Raw genomic sequence first — 21,428 nt, 5'->3', positions numbered from 1 at the left:
TTGTTGCTGCCACAGCTTCCTTAGCAAAGATAAGATCAGGATGGGGTTTATTTAAAAAGAGACATCCTGATGTCTACCCAAGATGTCCGTTCTTATTGTATTTACTCTGTTGGCAGGAGTAAGGAAGAAGTCACTTTTGGGTAAACGCTGCTTAAAGTAGTAGCCATTCCAAATTTGCAGAGCAAATTTGTAAACGGGGAACTGAAAATGAACCAACAAAAACTAGCACATCCTTGGCAACCTACCCTTCACAGGGCTTCAGCTGTGTTTTCTTAGAAACACAAACCATCTTTGTCAACAGGGCCCTGACACCCACTCATAAGGTGTAACTGGCCGTCATACTCCAGTCCCTTTAAAAAGGGGCCTGCAGCTCCTTCACCGAGAACCAGGCAGTTTTGCTTAACAGAATTGCAAATTTGGTGGCTTAAATCATGTAGACTAAACATCCCTAAATGAAAGTGGCTTACAGAAAAACGTTGGGATTGCTCCTCAAAGATATCTGCATCAGGTCTGGCTGTTCAGTGGGATCCTGTGGGAGCTCTGGAGACACTCTAAGTCTGGGACCCACTCTACAGCAGTGAAATCAGAATCTCGGAAAGGCGGGCAGGTCCTTGGCATTGTTCCCAAAGGCTTCCAGGTGATTTCAACACTCACCCTGGTAAGAAAGAGTGGTCCAGGGCGGAGCTTGTCAAAGCAAATGGGCACAGGACTCACCTGGGGATCTCCTTCAAGTTCAGAGTCTAATCCAGACAGGTCTGCGAGACTGGAGAGTGAGTTTCTAACGAGCTTCAGGTGATGCTGATGCTCTTGATCCCAGGCCACACAGGATAACAAGGGTCCCCAGGCCTACCTCTTTAATTATAGGGATTGGAATGGAGGATTTTCACCAATGAAGTACAGTTCAAAGCCAGTCAGAAACTTTTTGATCATCATGGTAAAAAACAAAACAAAACAAACAAACAAAACCAACTTTATTTATGTGTGAGGAGAGGTCAGGGGTAAGCAATCAGATCAGATGAGTAGAAATCAGATGCTATTAAAAACAGTTTTGAATTTCAGTTACATTTTTCAGTAAACATTACTTCAACTGATGAATGGGAAAACAATGTAGTATATCCCTATGATGGAATATTATTTGGTCATAAAAAGGAATGGAGTTCTGATACATACTACAACATGGATAAACCTTGAAAAATTAGGCTAAATGAAAGAAGCCAGTCACAATAGACCACATATTATATGATTCCATTTATATGTCCAGAATAGGCAAATTTATAGAGACAGAAGGTAGGTTGGTGGTTGCTTAGGGTTGGGGATGGGGGAATAGGGAAATGATAGCCAAAAGGTGAGGGTTTTTTTTTAAGTTGGTGAAAATGTTCTAAAATTGTAACAAAAACCCATTGTACACTTTCAATGGTTGAATTGTATGATATATGAACTACATCTCAATAAAACTGTTATAAGATACTGGAAGATCTTTTCAGTGCATATAAGCAACCAAATATACAAAGGATATATATTTTAAATGTATTGCATATACTATATTATAGTCTTTAATATATTATCTTTATATAATATACAGGCATACATTATATATAATATAAAACATTAAGATTATGTACGGACAGACTTTCAGGAGCAAGTCAACTCAAAAAAAAAAAAAAAAGGAAGAAGAAAAGGAAAGGAAAACAGAGGAAATGCACAGTCAACTCACAAAAGGAAATTGGAAGGCCAAAGAACACAAGGAAAGAAGCTCAACATGTTTGGAAATCAGGGAAATGAACATTAAAATATCAACCAGATACCATTTCAGACCTATCAGATTGGCAAAAACCTACACAAATTAGTATGGCAACACCAGGTGATGCCAAATGTGGAGAAATTAGAATTCTTCTATACTAATAATGGTGGGAGAATAGATTGGTCCAAGGTCTTTGAAAAGCAATTTAGTAATATTTTAGTAAATTTGAAGATGTGAGTATCCCATGGCTTCCTAGTATATACCCATGAGAAAGTCTCACTTAGGTACACAAGAGGCATGCACAGAAATATTTTCCATTTTGTTTCTTTATTAGTAAAAAAGAAAAAGAACCTTCAAACAACATAAATCCCATCAATAGGGAAATGAATAACTAGAATGGGATTTATTCATATAATGGAAAGTAAGACAGCAGATAAAAAGAAATGAATTTGAGCTATTGTATGCAATAAAAATATTTAAAATAGAATTCATATTTTATCTCCTTAAAAATGAGACTAAATAGAGCAAAAGTATAGGAGAAAGTCCAGTTGATAAATATATATATTGCTTGCATCTGGCACACCATCTCTCCTGCCACACTGCATTGGCAAAGCAAGTCACAAGAGCAAAGCCAGATTTGAGGGCCTGGGAAATATACTCTGTCTGTAAAGCCTGTAAAGTCTTGTGGCAAAATGCATGGATTCAGGGAGGGATGAAGTGGAGCCAAGATCTACTACATCACTATGTCATTTGTTCTGCCAAATCGCCATGTCATGTGCCTATTTCCAGACAGGAACCAACTGGAACAGAGCATCCCCTAGTGGTCATCTGTGGGCTAGATACTGAGGACACACAGTATCAGTAGAACCTCTGGCTTAGGGAGAACTGCCCAGTCACCAGAACATGCTGTATGCACAAAATGATCAGTAAGATATTCAACTTGAAGCCACAATTGACCCATGTGTTGAAGGAAAGGTAGGACTTAGTGTCCAGTGGAGACAAGGATGCTCTGGGAAGGAGAGGTGCCTTGAAGAAAGACTGGTGGTAGCCATACCTCTGTGCCTTTGTAAAATGGGACTATTACCACCTTCCCTGAAATAAGTTATAGGAAAGGGCCCGACACATAGTAACCGCTCAGAAAACGTTAATAGGCTCCAGAAACTGAGCTGTAATCCCGATCTGCATCCACATCCCACTCACTTTTCCAGCTACCACCGCACTGTCCCTTCTTCCCCCACTCCCAGGCTTTCTGCCATCACAGAGCCTTAGCACATGCTGCTACCTTTACCTGGAACACCTCTTCCTTCCCTATTTAATTCCACCTCATCCTGCTACATGGGTCGAGGGTCACTTCCTCAGGAAAGCTTTCCTTGACCTTAGTTACAACTTTGCTTAGCACATGACATATCCTCAGTAAGTATCTGTTAAATGAACGATGTTGGTTGAATAACCCTTGCGCAGTGCTGCCCTCAAGTGATTACCCTGGGTATTGCAATAATTAATTTCAAACGGTCGTCACACTTAGGACGGCAGGATCAATGAGAACAGAGTCCTGAATGAGTAAGTCCTGAGGAATGGGATGCAAGATTTATAAATTACCCGCAAGAAATGAAATGTGAACTTCTGAAGTTCAGGCCTCACCCTGGACACTGTGCTGGGCTTAGACTCCCGCTTCTTCCTTCCTGCCACACACATACTTCCTTCACCCAACTCTGGCTTCAGTAACTGCCTGGACACTGGCCTCACCCAACATCTCTGCTCCTAATCCCCTTTTGATCTGTTGTCCAGAGTGTCCTCTTGCTTCCTGCACATCTCCCCACAAACGCCCCAAGCAATTCAATCCAAATATGGGTTTGTCATTTTCCCTCTGGGTTCTTTCCATCATGAAGTCCCCTAATATGTTCAGGGAATTGGGAAAAGCAAATGACATGTTTTCTCACTTCTCAAGAAACCCAAGATAAAAGATACTATTTACAGAAAAGAAAATTAAGGCCTAGGGGGAAGTTAGCTCCCCAAGTTCACACAGGTCTAAAATTTGAACCCCCACCTGACTCCAAAGTTCTGAAACTAGAGGTGGACTAGTTTTAGGGGGTTATGACTTTAAGAAAAATAGAAATCTATGAAAACAAAGTTTGGTACAGGGCCTTAGAAAGGATTTACACAAGTGAGGGTCTTGAAGCTTACATTTCATTAGCTTCATGATTACACAGCATCCTAGTGAAAATTATGCTGTCTCCAAAGATAACAGACAAGCAAACCAGAAAGATTAGGATGCAAAGAGGTTTTATCTTTCCTACCACTCTCCTTGCTGAAACTGCCTCCTTTAAGAGTATTTCCCAGGTGTGTTCCTGGAATCTTTCCTAAAAGCAAAAAGCAGGAAGCAAGTGTTTTTGCTTTTGTCAGAATGTCAGTGTCAGAATGAGAGAGAGAAGAAAACAGAAATTTAATAAAGATGTTCATAAGTGGATCTCCAACATCAAGGAAGAGAAAGAGATCAAGAAGCAACAAAAGTCCCCCAGACATCTAGGTGGACACAGGCCAGCAGTGAAAGTAAAGCTGCTGTATGTCAAAATGTGTGGTCTGGGAGTTTCCGGATAGCTGAACACATGGAGGTCCCCGGAGGCTGGTGTGCCCAGGGAGGGCGTAGAAGCTCCATGCCCCTGGCCCCATACCTGACCCTATGCATCTCTTCATTTGTATCCTTTGTATTCTGGGGACTCACATTTTGCTCCAGACCTCTATTTCCCAGGCTTTGTCCCCTTGCAGAGAAAGGCCGCATCAACTCTATTTTTCTTGTTTAAAAAATTTGCCTGCTAACCTAGGGATGGACAGACTTCAAGCCAAATCTGACCCACTGTCTATATTTGTAAATAAAGTTTTATTGGAACAACAAAAAGAAATTGTGGTCTGTTTTGAGTTTAAAAGTCAAAGTGAAACTTAGACACTGGGCGCTTTCTAGTACAAATTTAGTTTAGTTCATAAGAAATATGTGTTCTTCTAAAAGCTTGACCAAAATGCCATAGGAATAGTGATGTTGTCTTTCACAGCATGCCAACTGCCTAGGGAAGTTATTCACGAAGAGCGACCTCTAGTGGGCAAGGGTCATAGTTAATTAGAACCTGGAACTCCCCCAGAAAAGCATCTTACCCCCATTTCAGCTTGTTTTGACAACAGCTTGAAGAGGTTTTGAACAAATAGTGAATTTGTGATTAAAAAAAAAGTTTCTTGTTTTAACATTTGTTATAAACATCTCATTTACATGAACCTTTCTGTGACTATAAAAATTTTCAAGGCCAGGTGCGGTGGCTTACACTTGTGATCCCCGCACTTTGGGAGGCCGAGGTGAGTAGATCACCTGAGGTCAGGAGTTCAAGACCAGCCTGACCAACATGGTGAAACCCCGTCTCTACTAAAAATACAAAAAACTAGCCGGGCGTGATGGCGGGTGCCTGTAATCCTAGCTACTTGGGAGGCTGAGGCAGGAGAATTGCTTGACCCCGTGAAGTGGAGGTTGCAGTGAGCCAAGATTGTGCCATTGCACTCTAGCCTGAGTGACAGAAAAAGACCCTGTCTCAAAAAAAAAAAAAAAAAACTTTCAGTACCAACTATTACAACTATAGTAAGATGGCTGCTTTAACACAATTGTAGTTTTGAATAACAAAAAATTTTATTTTTTACAGTGAAACTGACAGGAGAGACATAAATTATTAAGTACAAAGGCTCACATTTCTGGGACTTATTTGGTTCAATTTAGGTCTCTGGTTATTATAAAGAATTCCCTAATAGAGGCTGTAGAGGTAATTAGGAACAGAAAGTGAGGTCAGAAGCATAAATTGCAGCCATCTTTGTGAAGGGGGATTTGGCGGTTTCTATTAAAGTATAGAACACACATACCTTTGAGCCAGCAATTCCGCTTCCAGGATTTTATGATGTAGATTCACTCATATAAATGAGCAGAAATCCATGTGCAAGAATGTTTTCTGCACCAATTATTATAATAAAAAGAAGAAAACAAATATTTATCTGTAATAAACTAAGGAAGAGTCATAGAAAATGATGCAGATATGTAGAACGATGTAGGAGATTATATTGATACAGAAAGTTCAATATTAAAACTATTAAAAAAGTTTTAAAACAGTATTGTCTTAAAATATATCGCATGCATGAACACAGTACATTTATAAAAGTCTGCAAAAGAATTGAGTGATTACACTTTCAACCCTTCATATCATTGTTTGCTTTTGCTTAACTATGAACACCCATTACTCAAAGGAGTTAATGTAGTCTTATCTAAGAGTTAAGAACACAGACTTTTAAGCCAAACTCCCCAGGTCCAAAACCTGGCCTCATTAATTACTATCTCTGTTATTTGGACACGTTCTTTATCCTCTTTGTGCCTTAGTTTCCCCATCTGTATATGGGGGTGATACATTTTTATTAATGTTCATCTATGCAAAGCACTTAGAACAGTGCTAAAAGTGGGCCAGGCATGGTGGCTCATACCTATAATCCCAGCACTTTGGGGGGCCAAGGCAGGAGAATCACTTGAGGCCAGGAGTTCAAGATCAGCCTTGGTAACATGGTGAGACCCTGGTTTCACAAACTATTCAGAAATTAGCTGGGTTTGGTGGCTCATGCCTGAAGTCCCAGCTATTGGAAGAAGCTGAGGCAGGAGGAATGCTTCAGGCCAGGAGTTGGAAGCTGCAGTGGGCTAGGATCGAGCCACTGCACTCCAGCCTGGGCAACAGAGGGAAACCCTGACTAAAAAGAAAGAAAAAGAGCAGTGCTGAAAGTGTTTCGCTACTGTTATTTTAACTTACAATTTTAAAAACTAGGTGTTGATATATTAGAGAAAATTGGGTGAAGGGTACCTTTGCAATTTACTATGAATCCGTAATTATTTCAAAGTAAAAAGTTAAACATGCAGTTATTAAAAATAACTGATATAAAAGATTGTCAAGATGTCATGTTAAGTAAAAAAAGCAAGATGTGGAACAATGCATCAAGTAAGCTCAATTTTGTGTAGAGAAATGGGGAAGGGAATGAGAATACATATATTTTGCTTATGTGTGTGAAATGAAATTCTAGAAGAGATTGTTAAAAACTAATAACTACTTGGGAAGCAGGCTTTATTTTTGAAACAAATGACTGTGTTACCTATTGAAAAATTATTTAAAAATAAGACTAGTAACAAAAATGCAAGTAACACTTCCATCATAGCATAAAAGCATTTCCATTTGTAACGAGTCAAATAACACCAATTTGACAAATAACAGGGTGCATTGAGTTCAACGGTAAAGTACTTTCCAGTGGCACTATTTCACTCACAATGTGTACAATTCAGACAAGTTTAATTCCTAAGTCTTTGAGGGGGAGCTGAAGAACCACTCCTTCGGGTTTCAGACAGACAGGTTTTAGGAGGTTACAAGTAGCATATGGCCTTATCTAAGATCTAGTGACATTTCTAACTTAAAGCTTTTGAAATGAGGAAGACATCTTAAGGACATCACAATCTGGTGAAGACTTCTCTGATGTTAAGCACATGTTATAAGTCCTGGAACTTGCTGGTATTAGTCCTAGACAAAGAAGGATAAGGCTGAGCATGGTGGCTCACGCCTATAATCCCAGCACTTTGGGAGGCCGAGGCGGATGGATCACGAGATCAGGGGTTTGAGACCAGCCTGGCCAACACGGTGAAACCCCGTCTCTACTAAAAATACAAAAATTAGCCGGGTGTGGTGGCACGCACCTGTAATCCCAGCTACTCTGGAGGCTGAGGCAGGAGAATCACTTGAACCTGGGAGGAGGAGGTTGCAGTGAGCCTAGACTATGCCATTGCACTCCAGCCTGGGTGACAGAGTAAGACTCCGTCTCAAAAAAAAAAAAAAAAAGAGAGCGAGAGAAAGAAGGACTATTGGATATACAAATTTGGATTTAGCCAGAGTTATCCTGGGTAGGGAAGAGTTAGACAGACATACCCGTAGGCATGCCCACACTCATATATAGCCTCCTGTGTCCAAAAAAGTGATGGCAAGACAGATACTGTGATGCTGTAGTGACCAAGGGATTAAAATTTCCCTCATCTCTTGATGTTTCTGCAAGTTCAATTTTTAAATTCCTGAAACATCTAATTTTTTTCATGTCTGAAAATAAGCAGATGTTGTGACAAGTTTGAGTGGGGGCACATCTCATACATGAGCATGAAAACTCAATCATCACACTTATCAACCACAAAAGGATCTCCTCAAACATCTTTTTAGCAATGTATGAAGTGAAGTTATGCTAGCTGCTATAACAAGTAACTCCTATGTCTCAGTGGCATAATACAATAATTTTTGTACCTATCGATCACAGACCAACGTGATTGGGGGGTACTTTCTCCATATTGTCTTGTAGAATCCTGGCTGAAAAGCGGGTCCATCATCTTCAATGTATGGCTTCCAGAACATACTGGAAATTGATATACAACCAGCACGCACAGAAGAAATAATAAAGAATCAGACAGAACACATGAAAGTGGCACTTTTCTCTCCCTATGTCATTGACTAGAACTCAATCATGTGATGCCACCTAACTGCTGGGGAGGTTGGGAAATGTAATTTAACTGTGTATCTACAAAAAAAAAAAAAAGAAAAGAAAAAATAATTTAGTGAACACATGGCATTGTTTCTGCCACAATCAGATATCGCCATGATCATTTAATTTTTCTCCTTTAATATGTTGATTTCCTGCTCTTTACGGACCTTAACAGCAATCCTATGAGGTAGGCTGCACAGATATTATTCCCACTTACCAACGAGAAAAATGAACCTCAAAGAGAAGTTAGCTGACTTGGCTAAACAACATGGATATTAAATGTTAAGCAGGAGCTAGAGAACAAGTCTTCCCACAGTACCAGGCCTGCTGTCTCCCATCCTACCAAAGGTAACATCACTTGCTTCAGTAACTTGAATCAATCACAGCTTCAGTAAATTAGATTATCCACACAGATTCTTCATAAAGCGTATTTCCTCAAAAACGTTCACCATCAACTTAGTTTATATGCAGTCATAAAAAGTTATAAAGACCATGTGATTAAATTTTAATGGAAATACATTATGGAGAATAACATAAAATCGAATGCACATAATTAAATCGGGACAAATTTCAGCCTTTTCTTCAAAAATTGCCTCCTTTTTCTCTCTTCTGTAACTCCTATCAGATGTATGTTCAAGTCCTATTCTATCTTCCACTTAACCTTTAAATTCTCAAATATTTTCTTTGCTACTTTAATATCCTCAGATCTATTTTCCAGTTTGCCAATTCCATCTGCAGCTCTGTCAAATCTAGTCTTTAATCTTTCCATCTGTCTATTTTTAAACTTCAAATGATTATATTCATTCCTAAATGTTTGAATAGGTTCCTTTTCAAATCTGCCTGGCTGGGTTCTTTTTTTTTCCTCCAATACAAATTATTTTTTAATCCTTCTTTTATGCCTTTATTTTTAAAAATATCTTTCAAAGCATCTGGCCAGGCTCATGCTTGTAGTACCAGGGCTTTGGGAGGCCGAGACAGGAGGATTGCTTGAGGCCAGGAGTTTGAGACCAGACTGGGCAACATAGCAAGACCCTATCTTTACTTTAAAAAAAAAGCTGGGTGTGGTACCATGCCCCTGGAGTCTTAGCTACTTGGAGGCTGAGGCAGGAGGACTGCTTGGGCCCAGGAGTTGGAGGCTGCAGTAAGCTATGATCACACCACTGCAGTCGAGCCTGGGCAACATAGTAAGACCCCCATCTCTATAAAGGATTTCAAATGATTTTAAAAAAGCACCTATTGTATTACTCAAATTATCTGAAATCCTAAGGTTCTAACTCTGTTTTTAAAAATCTGTTGGTTTTCACTCATAATGAATTATTTTTCAATTATTTTATTTATCTTTTCAAGACAGTGTCTCACTACTCTATCTCCCAGGCTGGAGTGCAGTGGCATGATCTCTGCTCACTGCAACCTCGACCGTCCTGGGCTCAGGTGATCCTCCCACCTCAGCCCTGAGTAGCTGGGACCACAGGTGTGTGCCACCACTGGGTGACAGAGCAAGACTCTGTAGCAAACAAAACAAAACATTTTTCTCACATGGAGCCCAGCTTCCTTGTTTGTACCTCTACCTGGGTTTTCTTATTTCATTTTTTTCACTGACAACATAGCCTTTGGTGGGCTCTCACGTAGCACAAGCTTCACAACTCAATCCTTTCGACTCTGGCAATCAGTCTCCTATTTGTTTCAGGATTCTAGGAATTTCCCTTACATTTTTACGAGATCAGCACTGGTTATATTTTCCCAGCTTCTAAAGGTATACATGGAGTGGGGAGAAGGGGATTTCAAATTCACTAGAAAGTCTCCATCCTAAACTGCAATTGTATAAAAATATCAGTAAACAATAAAAACAGATGCATTTAAGGCCTGGGATTAGAGATGAAGCCCTTCTGTTGAAAACTGTTTTTGATATTGGTAATGAAACACAGTTCAGGAAAAAAGAAAAAGTCGACAAATAAAATGATTACCTAAGCTGATAAAAAGGAAAACAGGATCCACGGTGCAAGTTTAGGGGGTTAAATGTTTATTAAATCAAGCTTTTAAATTATATATCCACCTACAGTCTATAAACAAATATAGTACACATGTATGTAAAAGGCTAGCAGATAAGAACCAGTGGAAAAACTAAAGTTCCCTTTGCACACTGGCACCTCATCACAACACCCTCTTGGTGTGGATGCCATGGGGCCATGCTGTAGTCAAAAGTTAAATGAAAAACCACAAGTTTAGTTTGACTCCGTCTCCTAGGGTGGATTTCATTCAGATATTTGTTCCATATTATAGGAGGGTGGATCCTAGCAAGGCAACAGTGTAGTTTTTACATTCACAGATTGGCTGAAGTAGTACAAATTGAGCTGCTAATCTAGGTGTCTCCCTCCCTGTTACCATACTTCATAAGAAATATGAATTAAAATGAAATGGACCACAGGTGGTTATAAAAATAGATAACTCGCAGAGTCATAAATAACTACAGTTAGTAGAGCAGAAACTTCTAAAATTTACCTTTTTCCATAATGTGCAGAATATCCTAAGTATGTTCAAGAGACACAGTCAGCAGACTTCAGAGTGGTAATTACAAGGGCATTTGTAAAGAAATAACACTCGAGTACAAACCCAGAGTAAGAAGCTGAATGCAGATGAAAATACGCAAAACACGCAAAGTTCCAACTCCTCACATCTCATTATGCTACTTACTAGACACCACAATTAGCTTACAGCCCTTTATATATCTTTTAAAGTAACTTTTTGTTACCTGTGTACAAACTTTAACAAAGATTTTTCATGAGACAAGCAAAGTGGGTTAATGGTGGCGCTAAAACTGCTGAAACTTGGAGTGTTTTGTGTGCTTTCGTATACTTCTGTGTATGGGGCTTTAAAATGCTCCAAAAATGTTTTGGATAGAGTTTTTAAAATTCCCATGAAAATCTATTTTATAATCATTTCAAGGTATAGAAAAAAAGAAATCCTAAACTGGCGTTGAGGGACAGGCACAAATCTCACAAAGTAACTTAAATTCCAGGAATATATAAATTACATTCATATGTTCCTTTAACACATATCAAGTGCTATGTAAGGTAACTGTAATGGATTCTGAAGCCAATCTCATTTAAAACAGTACAGTAAATCCCATTCTAATTCTACAATTAAAGCACTTATTCCAGGTAATGTGCGTTTCAGCAAAGCTGACATCTTGTACAACAGTGTCACCTTAAAGCTTCATCAAAGATTCACAGCAGGCCTGAACTGCAAAAGTTCAGAACCAACAATACCACAGGTAGTTATTCATCCTAATTTCTCGCAGGGAGTGAAGGGTCTACTTGAGTGATCCTAAGGTCACCTAAGCCTAGAACAGTGTTCCCTGAAAACCCCAGCAAGTTTCCTCACCAAAATCTCTTCAGTGTAATGTGTTTGGGACTTGCTAGGCTAGAAAAATGGGTTCCACTGATGTATAAACATACATTCGACACCTTCAAGAGGTGTACAGACGTAGTGTTTCCCAGAGTCACTTGACCTTTCCAGGGAACACCTGGAATAATCACTGGATCTTGGGACAGTCATTTCCTAGGGAACACAATTAGAGGAATGCCAAGTTAAAGCAGATTTTCTAAAGTAGTGGTTCACATATTGTAGTAAGCATCAGAAACACAGATGCCACACCCCTTCAGAAGTCCAGGGTGGGACCTGGGAACCTGCATTTCTGAGACCGCCCCTTCCCCCACCCCTCCCAAGTGAAGCTGATGCTGCTGCACCGAGGACCGCCCTTGGAGTGGCACCTGTTGAGAGGATGGCCTGCATAGATCTCAGCTGCAGGAAGCCCTCCTATGGCCTCAGGAAAGGCTGCACATGGCATTTGCACAACCAATTAGTCAGAGGTCAAATCAGCCCAGTGACTTCTCAGAGGGTCATGCACCTTGGCACTGCACTTGACTCCTGGCTCTGTCCCTGCTCACTAGGTGACCAGGAGGAGTGACTGCATCTAACAAGAGGACTAACAGTAGCCCCCTGCACCCCCCAGTGGATCTGTGATGTTTAAGATAAATGTTTGCTAAAAAATGCACTAACTAGCCTAAAGCATCATACAAGTGTCTGTTAATCAGAAGAATGTGCCAGCCACAGCAGGAAAATCCCAGATGAATTTTCTGTCTTGTTACCTTTGAGCCTTGACGAAGGCATATTCTGACAACTAACGAAGAGAAAAGAGGCTAAAAATGCAGACAACTGCAGTGAGGGGGAGATACATGAGTGGATTATCTAATTAAAAATGCCTGATTGTTAAAAAAACAAAGGTCAGCCCACAATCAAAGTAGTTAATTATGCTGGCTTTGAGATAGTGTTTAAAAGTTAAATATGTTGATCTTTGAACACACTCACTCCTCCACTCTACCATGTTAATGCTGGTTAAAATTTAACACCAGAAAAATGAGAAAAAAAATCCTCCACTCAAATACATATGACTTACACCTAAAAAATTTAGCTGAGATCATTCCAATCTTATAAGCTACGATTGTGTGGAAATTTCATAAGCAATTTTGAAAAAAAGACATTAAATTTTGGCTCATAGAAACATCCACAGAATGAGGAATAAACCACCATTCACACGTTTGCATGTGTATTTAGTTACTGCCCAGTATATCTTTGCTAATGAACTGCCTCTCACAATTCAAAAACGAACCTGTAAAAATTCATACATATCCGTGATGAGATTACAGTCAAACATCATGTTGCCAAGTCCTGGTTTGCACGTGAACCCAAAAGATTGATCAGAAAGGCAGAACTTCCCCCAACACGTTGCATGATTCACTTTATGTATGCTCTGGATGGCTTTGAAGACAAGACAACATCTCTTGAACTGGTCTGCTTTCATAGCAGATCTGATACACTGCAGTAAACAACGGAAACCTAGTTGGGAGGAAATGTGAAAAGACAAAGTTAGGCCACTGGATTTACCTCAGAGAATAAGTTAGGTTTTCTGTCCTAACAGATTGCAGGTTAGTATGTGAATATGGAAAACACAGTGAGCACTTTCTACATTCCTTTATTATTTGGTCTGCAGAGAGCCTCTGGAATGTGGCTGTCAGATCCTGGGGCAACCTAGACCATCCTCTGCCTAATTAAGCTTGGAGCACACTGTCCACAACCAAGTCACACGGTGATCCTACCAGGGCAAACTGTTGTCATTTACATAGGAGTTGTGGCTCCAACTCTTGGTCAAATCTTGGAGTAGTCTATACTCTGTCATTATTTTAAAAGTTGTAAAAATAAATTTTTAAATTGCAAGGAGGCATTGCTCTCCCTTCTCCAAAAAGAATCATCCCAAGATAACAATGAGGCAGTCTACACATCACCACAAATAATGTAGGCTGGAATGCTCCCACAAGAATCCGAGTGAGGACGCACGATTAGCAAAGCACTCATCTTATGTCAGAAGCTTGATTTATCTTACCTTTTCTTCCAAGATGTGAATACAGATATAAGTGAAAAATCACTAAAGAAATAATTTCATCAGGCTTTTTTTCTTTTTTCTTTTCTTTTGCGACAAAGTCTCACTCTATTGCCCAGGCTGGAGTGCGGTGGCATGATCTTGTCTCACTGCAACCTCTGCCTCCTGGATTCAAGCGATTCTCCTGCCTCAGTCTCCTGAGAGTAGTTGGGATTACAGGTGTGTGCCACCATGCCTGGCTAATTTTTGTATTTTTAGTAGAGATGGGGTTTTACCATATTGGTCAGGCTGGTCTCAAACTCCTGACCTCATGATCCACCCACCTCGGCCTCCCAAAGTGCTGGGATTACAGGCGTGAGCCACCGTGCCGGCCCAGGCTTTTAAATACACACACACATAGCTCAAAGTGAGCCTGGCAGAATCAATAGAGTCTTGAAAGGCAATCCTGAAAATTAGCTGGACAGAATCTTATAATGATAATTTTTAAGAAGAACAAATAGTACTAATAGATCACATGTCTTTATGAGAGTCTATCGTTGTAGGGTTGTTTCTTCATTGTAGTTTTTTTAAGGTATGGAATGTTTTGCTACTTTTTTGTGGAATGTTTTATTTTTTTGGAGTCAGGTAGACCTAATCAAATCTGACTCTACAGCCTACTAACTCTGGGCAAGTTTCACAATCCTTCTGACCCTGTTTGTCCATCTGTAAAATGGGACTGGATACACAGCCTTGCTGCAAGTATTAAATGACTTATGTGTGAAGCATACAGTACACACTTGGCAAATGGTGGATGTGCAGTAACAACAGCTTATAATAGCAGCCACAAGATGGATAGTGTGTCCTGGACCGAGAAAGCTCCCTGAGGACTGGGACCAGGTCTGTTTTTTTCACTACTGTATCCTCAGTGCCTGGCACCATGCACGGCAAGGGGCAGGTGCTCTGTGAGAATTCGTTGAATAAATTCCTGTGGATTGGATTTAAAGCCTAGAAACTTCAGCCCCTGTCTTTGTCCTTCCATGCTATGTTTCCCTGTTCCTAAAACAAGAACAATGTATATGTCCCCAAAGCAGTGTGGTAGCAGATGACTGGCCATCCAAAGCCATTTCCAACCTGCTTCTCCCTTTCCCCAAGGTTGGAAGAGACTACTCACCTTCCTAGCCTTTCACCTAGAATTGGTCAAGTAACACAGTCCTAGGCAGCAAGACATAATATATCTGCTGAAGGTTTCTCGAGGAAGATTTCTCGAGAGGCACTAGAGGAAAAATCTGTTATCCCAGACTACTCTTGTTCCCTTCCTGAGTGTAAAAGTGAATGTGATGCCTGGAGCTGCTGCAGCCATCTTGAGGTTCAAGGGAAAGCCAACAGGATCACTGAGATTCTAATCCAGAGCCAGAGCCACTGGGCCAACACTTTAATAATGTTCACCTCCATATTCCCTGTTATAACTGTGTGTTGCTCTTGCAGCTGAAAGCACTCCCAACTTTTAAAACTATCATTTCCAAAGTGCATTCTGTGGAAGGGATGTTAACAAGAGATATGAAGTGTGTGGAAGAGAAATTTCTACAGACAAGTAACTTGTTTAATCCTTACAATCACCCCATGAGGTAGAAAATATTGTCCCCATTCTATGTATGAGTAAATTGAACCACAGTTTTGGACTCTGAAGCCAATGATCAACCATTAGGCTACACTGCCCATCTAAATATTATTTTCTATTACATAAAATGCTAAAAGGACAATTAGATCAGTTTGGAAGACTCTCTAAATAAAGTTAGAGGTGAAAGGAAGAAAAAGACAACATTTCATTTAAAAAATTGACAAACCAGAGGCCTGGGTGTGCTGGCTCAAGCCTGTAATCTCAGCACTTTGGGAGGTCGAGGCGGGCGGATCACGAGGTCAGGAGATCGAGACCATCTTGGCTAACACAGTGAAACCCCATCTCTACTAAAAATACAAAAACTTAGCTGGGCGTGGTGTCGGGCGCCTGTAGTCCCAGCTACTCAGGAGGCTGAGGCAGAAGAATGGTGTGAACCTGGGAGGCGGAGGTTGCAGTGAGCCAAGATCGTGCCACTGCACTCCAGCCTGGGCGACAGAGCAAGACTCTGTCTCAAAAAAAAAAAAAGGACAAACCAGTCAGTCAGCTATCCCACTAATCAATACTGAGGGCTTAAGATGTTTCAGACTTCAGACTAAGTGCAGGGATGTGCAGTATTATAAATAAAGCCAGGCCAGGCGTGGTGGCTCATGCCTGTAATCCCAGCACTTTGGGAAGCCAAGATGGGCAGATTGCTTGAGGCCAGGAGTTCGAGACCAGCCTGGGCAACATGGTAAAAACCAGTCTCTACTAAAAATGCAAAAATTAGCTGGGTATGGGGGCACGCGCCTGTAATCCCAGCTACTGGAGAGGCTGAGGCAAGAGAATCACTTAAACATGGGAGGCGGAGATTGCAGTGCTGAGATTGCACCATTGCACTCCAGCCTGGGTGACAGAGTGAGACCCAGGAGCTTGCAACATGCACCTCAGAGAACATGTTGTGTACGGGCTGAATTGTGCCCTCCTCCCAATTAATATGCTTAGGTCCTAACCCCTAGTATCTCAGAATGTGACCCGGCCTTTGAAAAGGTAATTAAGTAAAATGAGAGGCAAAGAAAAGTTCCATTCAAGAAAAGGCGGTACCATAGGGAGTAAGAGGATGCACTGCAGGAAGTTACATTGGTGCTAGATTGAGGGGGGCCACCTCTGCCTAAGGACCATGTGCTTCACTGTATAAGAGCAGGAGGCCTCTGAATGTGAATGCTCAAGCTGGTAGGGACCATGGTGATCATCTGGTCTTCCATCTTAATTTTGTGGATAAGAACACTGGGGCACAGAACAGCTAAATACATGACTTGCCCAAGGCCACATGGCTAATAAGCCACAGGGCAGCCTTGAATGCTGCCCTCCTGCTATTTTTTCTATAGCAATGGAGAACAGAAGGGAGGGGAGAAGGAAACAGAGGAAGACCGGTGGTCAGAATGAAAAAGAAAAAAGGAATCAAAGTAAGAGGTAGTGCAAAGGGAGCACAACAGGCCTCTGCCTTTGGGAGGCAGGTGGTACAAAGAATGGGGAGGAGTCCCAGGGGATTCTACACTCCAGCCCAGGAGAAGGGTACTGCCACGTCCAATCCAGCAGCGATGTCATTAAGCACGGGTGCAGCCTGTTCAATCTCTAATCAGAAGAAATAAAATGGGACATGACCAAGGAGAGATGTCTGCTCAGAGCAGAGATTTACCTGCTTGATTACACCTGCTTTTGAAAACAGGCAGCTACTGGCCCCAGAATCGCAATTCTAGTCCATGTCCCCCTGGAGCTAACAGGCTAATGCCCAGCCAACCTGTCCATCCAGAGAATCCTATCAAGGCACCCCATGGTAGCACACTTGGGGTGTGTTTCCAGATGCCACTTGAAAATTCTGGTTGGGAGAGTCTCACTAAACAGCCAAGTATTATTTTTTTTTGAGACTTAAAAAAATTTCTTGATAAATGCTCAGTGGTCATTAAAGTAGTCCAACCGCACACAAACATATCACTGTCTGCTGCTAAGTAGGTAAGGAAAACCATGCATGTCAGAGGCATTTTCCTTTTAGTCACAATTTAAAGGTAGTTCTCCTCCTTTGGCAGCCTGTTTGTGAACTTCCATCTCTGCATGGCTGGTTTTAAAAGCCATTTCAGAAAAATAAAGTGCAAATTAAAGAGGTAAGACAAATGCTCCATCCACCCTCATTTTTAACTTTCAGTATGGAACTCCATGGCTGATTAATTTGTTCTGGGTAAAAGGAGGAGGAGTGCTGGGTGCAGGGGGAGGTAAAGATGCATGACTGGGACCAGCAGACACCTAAACTGACAGAACCAGGATAAAGGAGCTGCAACCACAGATAATAGCAACAACATCCACGACCCTCCTCCCAGCTTGGAGAGAAGCTCATGCTCTGAATTAGCCACAATCAGCATGTCATTCCAGCTGCCCAGCTCCATCCAGTCCTAGGCAACAAGACTTCCCCTCCCCCAGAGAGTATTACGGGAGAGTTAAGGATACATGCAATATGCTGCATAAGCATTTATGCGGTGGTGTAGTTGGCATCATGATTATGGTCCCCCACAACCATGCTCAGTAAATCGGCAAGAGAAAGTGCTGTGGAGCAGGTAGGGCTGGGGAGTGGCCTCAGGAGAGGCTGGGAAGCTTTTCTGGTGCTACAGGGCTCATTCTCTCAATCAGGTGGCAAATAAACTGACTTAAGCCCACCTTTAACACACAACTGGCCTGGAAGAGCAATGGAGGATGGATGCACCCACCCATCTATCCATCCATTCACCCATCCCACCCATCCACTCACCCATCTATCCATGCACCCATCCATCATCCATCCCTCCATCTATCTCATCCCATCCCACCCACCCACCATCCATCCATTCACCCATCCCACCCATCCACTCACCCATCTACCCATGCGCCCATCCATCATCCATCCCTCCATCTATCTCATCCCATCCCACCCACCCACCCATCATCCATCCATTCACCCATCCCACCCATCCACTCACCCATCTACCCATGCACCCATCCATAATCCATCCATCCATCCATCCATCTATCTCATCCCATCCCATCCCACCCACCCATCATCCATCCATTCACCCATCCATCCATCTATCTCATCCCATCCCATCCCACCCACCCATCATCCATCCATTCACCCATCCCACCCATCCACTCACCCATCTACCCATGCACCCATCCATCATCCATCCATCCATCTATCTCATCCCATCCCCTCCCACCTGCCAACCCACCCACCCATCATCCATCCCTTCATCCCATTCCATCCCATCCCATCCCATCCTAAGCCCCATCTACCCACCCGATGAAGAGACTGGAAGGCTGTGCACCAAACCTTAACAGAGCTACCTTCTAATGGTATAATGTTGGGCTAACTCATCCTTCCTTCTTTTCTGACTTGACATTTTAATAACATAACCATACTTTTTTATAAAAACAAAAAAGTAATTTTTACAAATTTTAAAACGTATGATATGTAGCTTTTACCAAACACCCTGCGAGACAAACTAGAATCTTAAATTTTGTATTTTATAACATGACTTATAGAATTGAGCTCCTTTCATTGAAGTTGAGCCTGGTTTTGTGTAAACACATGTTTTGGGAGTAGGTAGATGCTTCTCATCACAGACGTTCACATCACACAAAGGACTGAACTAATCCAGATAAGTTCTAAGGGCACTTGTCAAATAGTCTAGCTCATCTCTGCAGGGCTGGAAGTCCTGAGAATAGGAATGATGGACATTTATCTGGTCTCATGGGCGACTGAGAGACTTACTTGTCCAGTAGTCCCTTCTGTTTGAGGATGCGGTACACTTCAGCAGAAGTCTGTGGTCCTTGGAGCTTTTGCCCATTCAGCATCTCCTTCTCCAACTCTTCAATTGTCTTAAAAACAAAGGATTATATATTTAAAAAACTATGGTAAAGACTAAAGAATCATTTATTTGTTTAATTTTTAAGTGTTTTTTTTCTTTTTCTTTTTTTTTTTTTTTTTTAGAGAATGTGCAGGCTGGCCTCGAACTTGCGGCCTAAAGCAATCCTCCCACCTTGGCCTCCCAAAGTGGTGGGATTACAGGCATGAGCCACCACGCCCAGCCTAGCATCAATTATTTCAAGAGCAGAGTGAGAGAAGAGCTTCAATCCCCTGCTGGAAGCCAAGGAAAGATAAAGACACAAAGATAAAGAACAGAAGAGTCAAGTGAAAAAGCAGCCAGGCAAACAGAACAATCCCAGAAAATAGATGCTGGCATGAAATCTCCACTGGGCTGCAGCTCACCCCAAGCCAGGAGTCTCAAGTGAGGAAGGAGGGGGTGCGGGAGAGCAGGTGAGGGGCTACCTTCCCAGTTCTGGCGAAGGCCTCGGCCACCCTGCGGTTCCGCCCTCCGTAACAGGTGGTGATCAGGTCGGCCACCCCGCAGCTCTCTAGGAAGGTGGCTGTAGACACTTGGCCTTTGCAGAAGATCCTGGCAAAAGCAATCATTTCCATGAGTCCCAGGCGGATGACGGCCGCTTTGGTGTTGTCTCCACAGTGGAGGCCGTCGCAGAACCCAGCTCCCACAGCTACGATGTTCTGCAAAGGAGATGACAAAGCCCAGATGCCGTTACAGCACCCACCGTGGGTATGGATGTCAGAGGTGGTGGGGGATGCGGAGGCAGGGGCAGACCAGGGACATTGGCTCCATCTTCAAAATACTCAATGCCGGGTTCTGCTCTTGTACACCTGGGTGAAAGAGATGACGAAAGGAGAGACAGGGCTTCCATATTCCCCTTTCTAGGACAAAGAGCCTATATTTGGGGTCAGCAGTTGAAGAGCATTGGACAGAAAATCAGAACGGCTGATAGTAGTCTTTGGTTAAATAATGTTTGGACAAACTACTTTACTTTTTGTTTTGTTTTAAATGGAATGCTTTATGCAACCATAACATTCATACAGAAAAGTACACAAATCCTAAGTGCACAGATTGAAGAATTTTCACAAACTGAGCACACCCCCATAGCCAGCACACTGATCAAGGAGAAAAGCACAGCCAGTGCTTCAGGAAGCTCCCGAGAACCCCTTCCAGCCCACCTCCACCACCAAAGGTAACCACTCTCCTCACTTCTCATAGCATAGATGTGTTTTACCTGCCTTTCAACTTTTTGTGAATGGAGTCATACAATATGTAATATTTTATGTGTAGCTTCGTCTTAATTCAACATCGTGTTTGTGAGACTCATCCATATTTTTACATAGGGCACATTTATTTTAATTGCTGCATAGTACTCCATTTTGTGAATATGCTGCAATTTATTTAATTATCTCCTGTCAACTGGCACTGGGGTAGATTCCAGTTTGGGGCCATGACAAACAGTGCTGCCATGGACACCCTGGCACATGCCCTCCGGTGACTACGTGCAGGCAATCCTGTTGGGTATGACCTAGGAACTGAAACACTGGGTCATGAGGCCTGTATGTGTGCAGCTCAAATTCCAGCCTTTTGCTTCATTTAATAATCCCCAGATGAGTATTTACGGAGCACTCACTCTTTGCATGGCCTCTGCTAGACACAAGGCAAATGAGACACAGAGCCTGCCTTTTCAGAAGCTGAAAATCTGCTAAGGGGGCTGGCAATCTAGGCCAACTGCCTGTTTTGTAAATAATGTTTTATGGGAACCCAGCCATACCCATTCGTTTACACATCGTCTATGGTTGCAGATTTGAGTATTTGCAACAGAGACCGTATGGTCCACAAGGCCTCTTCTGTCTGGCCCTGATGGAAAACGTTTACCAGCCCTGACCTTACAGGAAAAATAAAACGTGTACAAATAACTGTTAATGCTCAGCAGAAAGTGATATTCCATAAAAGGTACTGAGAATCTGAAATTCCGTTTCAACAGGTATGCACTGAGCATGTACTGTGTGGGGAGCACCCCACTCAGCCCTGGAGGGACACAGTGATTGCAGGGGCTAGCAGGTGGCAGGGGGAATGCAGGGGCTGAAGATGCCCCCAGGGGAGAGCTGCAAAGATGAGAGTTAAGACATAGAGCTTGTCCTCAAGGAGCTGACAATCTGGCTGAGAAAAGAGACACAACAAAGCACA

The 21,428-nt window shown here is 42.1% G+C and overlaps 1 protein-coding gene and 1 non-coding gene across 3 annotated transcripts in view; both read right to left on the bottom strand.

Annotated features, from left to right (window-relative positions):
* Positions 1 to 7,881: 7,881 nt before the first annotated feature.
* Positions 7,882 to 7,981, bottom strand: LOC115934233 (small nucleolar RNA U13). Its single transcript, XR_004070053.1, has one exon. It is a non-coding gene; the product is annotated as a small nucleolar RNA U13 (small nucleolar RNA).
* A 2,339-nt stretch (positions 7,982 to 10,320) lies between these two features.
* Positions 10,321 to 21,428, bottom strand: part of GPD1L (glycerol-3-phosphate dehydrogenase 1 like) — a 62,336-nt gene continuing 51,228 nt past the window's right edge. For both annotated transcript variants that reach the window (XM_031009540.3, XM_055383350.2), the window contains 3 exons: positions 19,685 to 19,918; positions 19,127 to 19,233; positions 10,321 to 13,213 (listed from right to left, as the gene is read on the bottom strand). In XM_031009540.3, the coding sequence (XP_030865400.1) occupies positions 13,117 to 13,213; positions 19,127 to 19,233; positions 19,685 to 19,918 (438 nt within the window). In that variant the 3' untranslated portion in view covers positions 10,321 to 13,116. The remainder of the gene's footprint in view (positions 13,214 to 19,126; positions 19,234 to 19,684; positions 19,919 to 21,428) is intronic.

This window comes from Gorilla gorilla, chromosome 2 (genome assembly GCF_029281585.2).
Source record: "Gorilla gorilla gorilla isolate KB3781 chromosome 2, NHGRI_mGorGor1-v2.1_pri, whole genome shotgun sequence".
In the NCBI taxonomy this organism is placed as follows: Eukaryota; Metazoa; Chordata; class Mammalia; order Primates; family Hominidae; genus Gorilla; species Gorilla gorilla.
The sequence above is the reverse complement of the archived record's forward strand: the minus strand, read 5'-3'. Positions and strand labels throughout refer to the sequence as shown.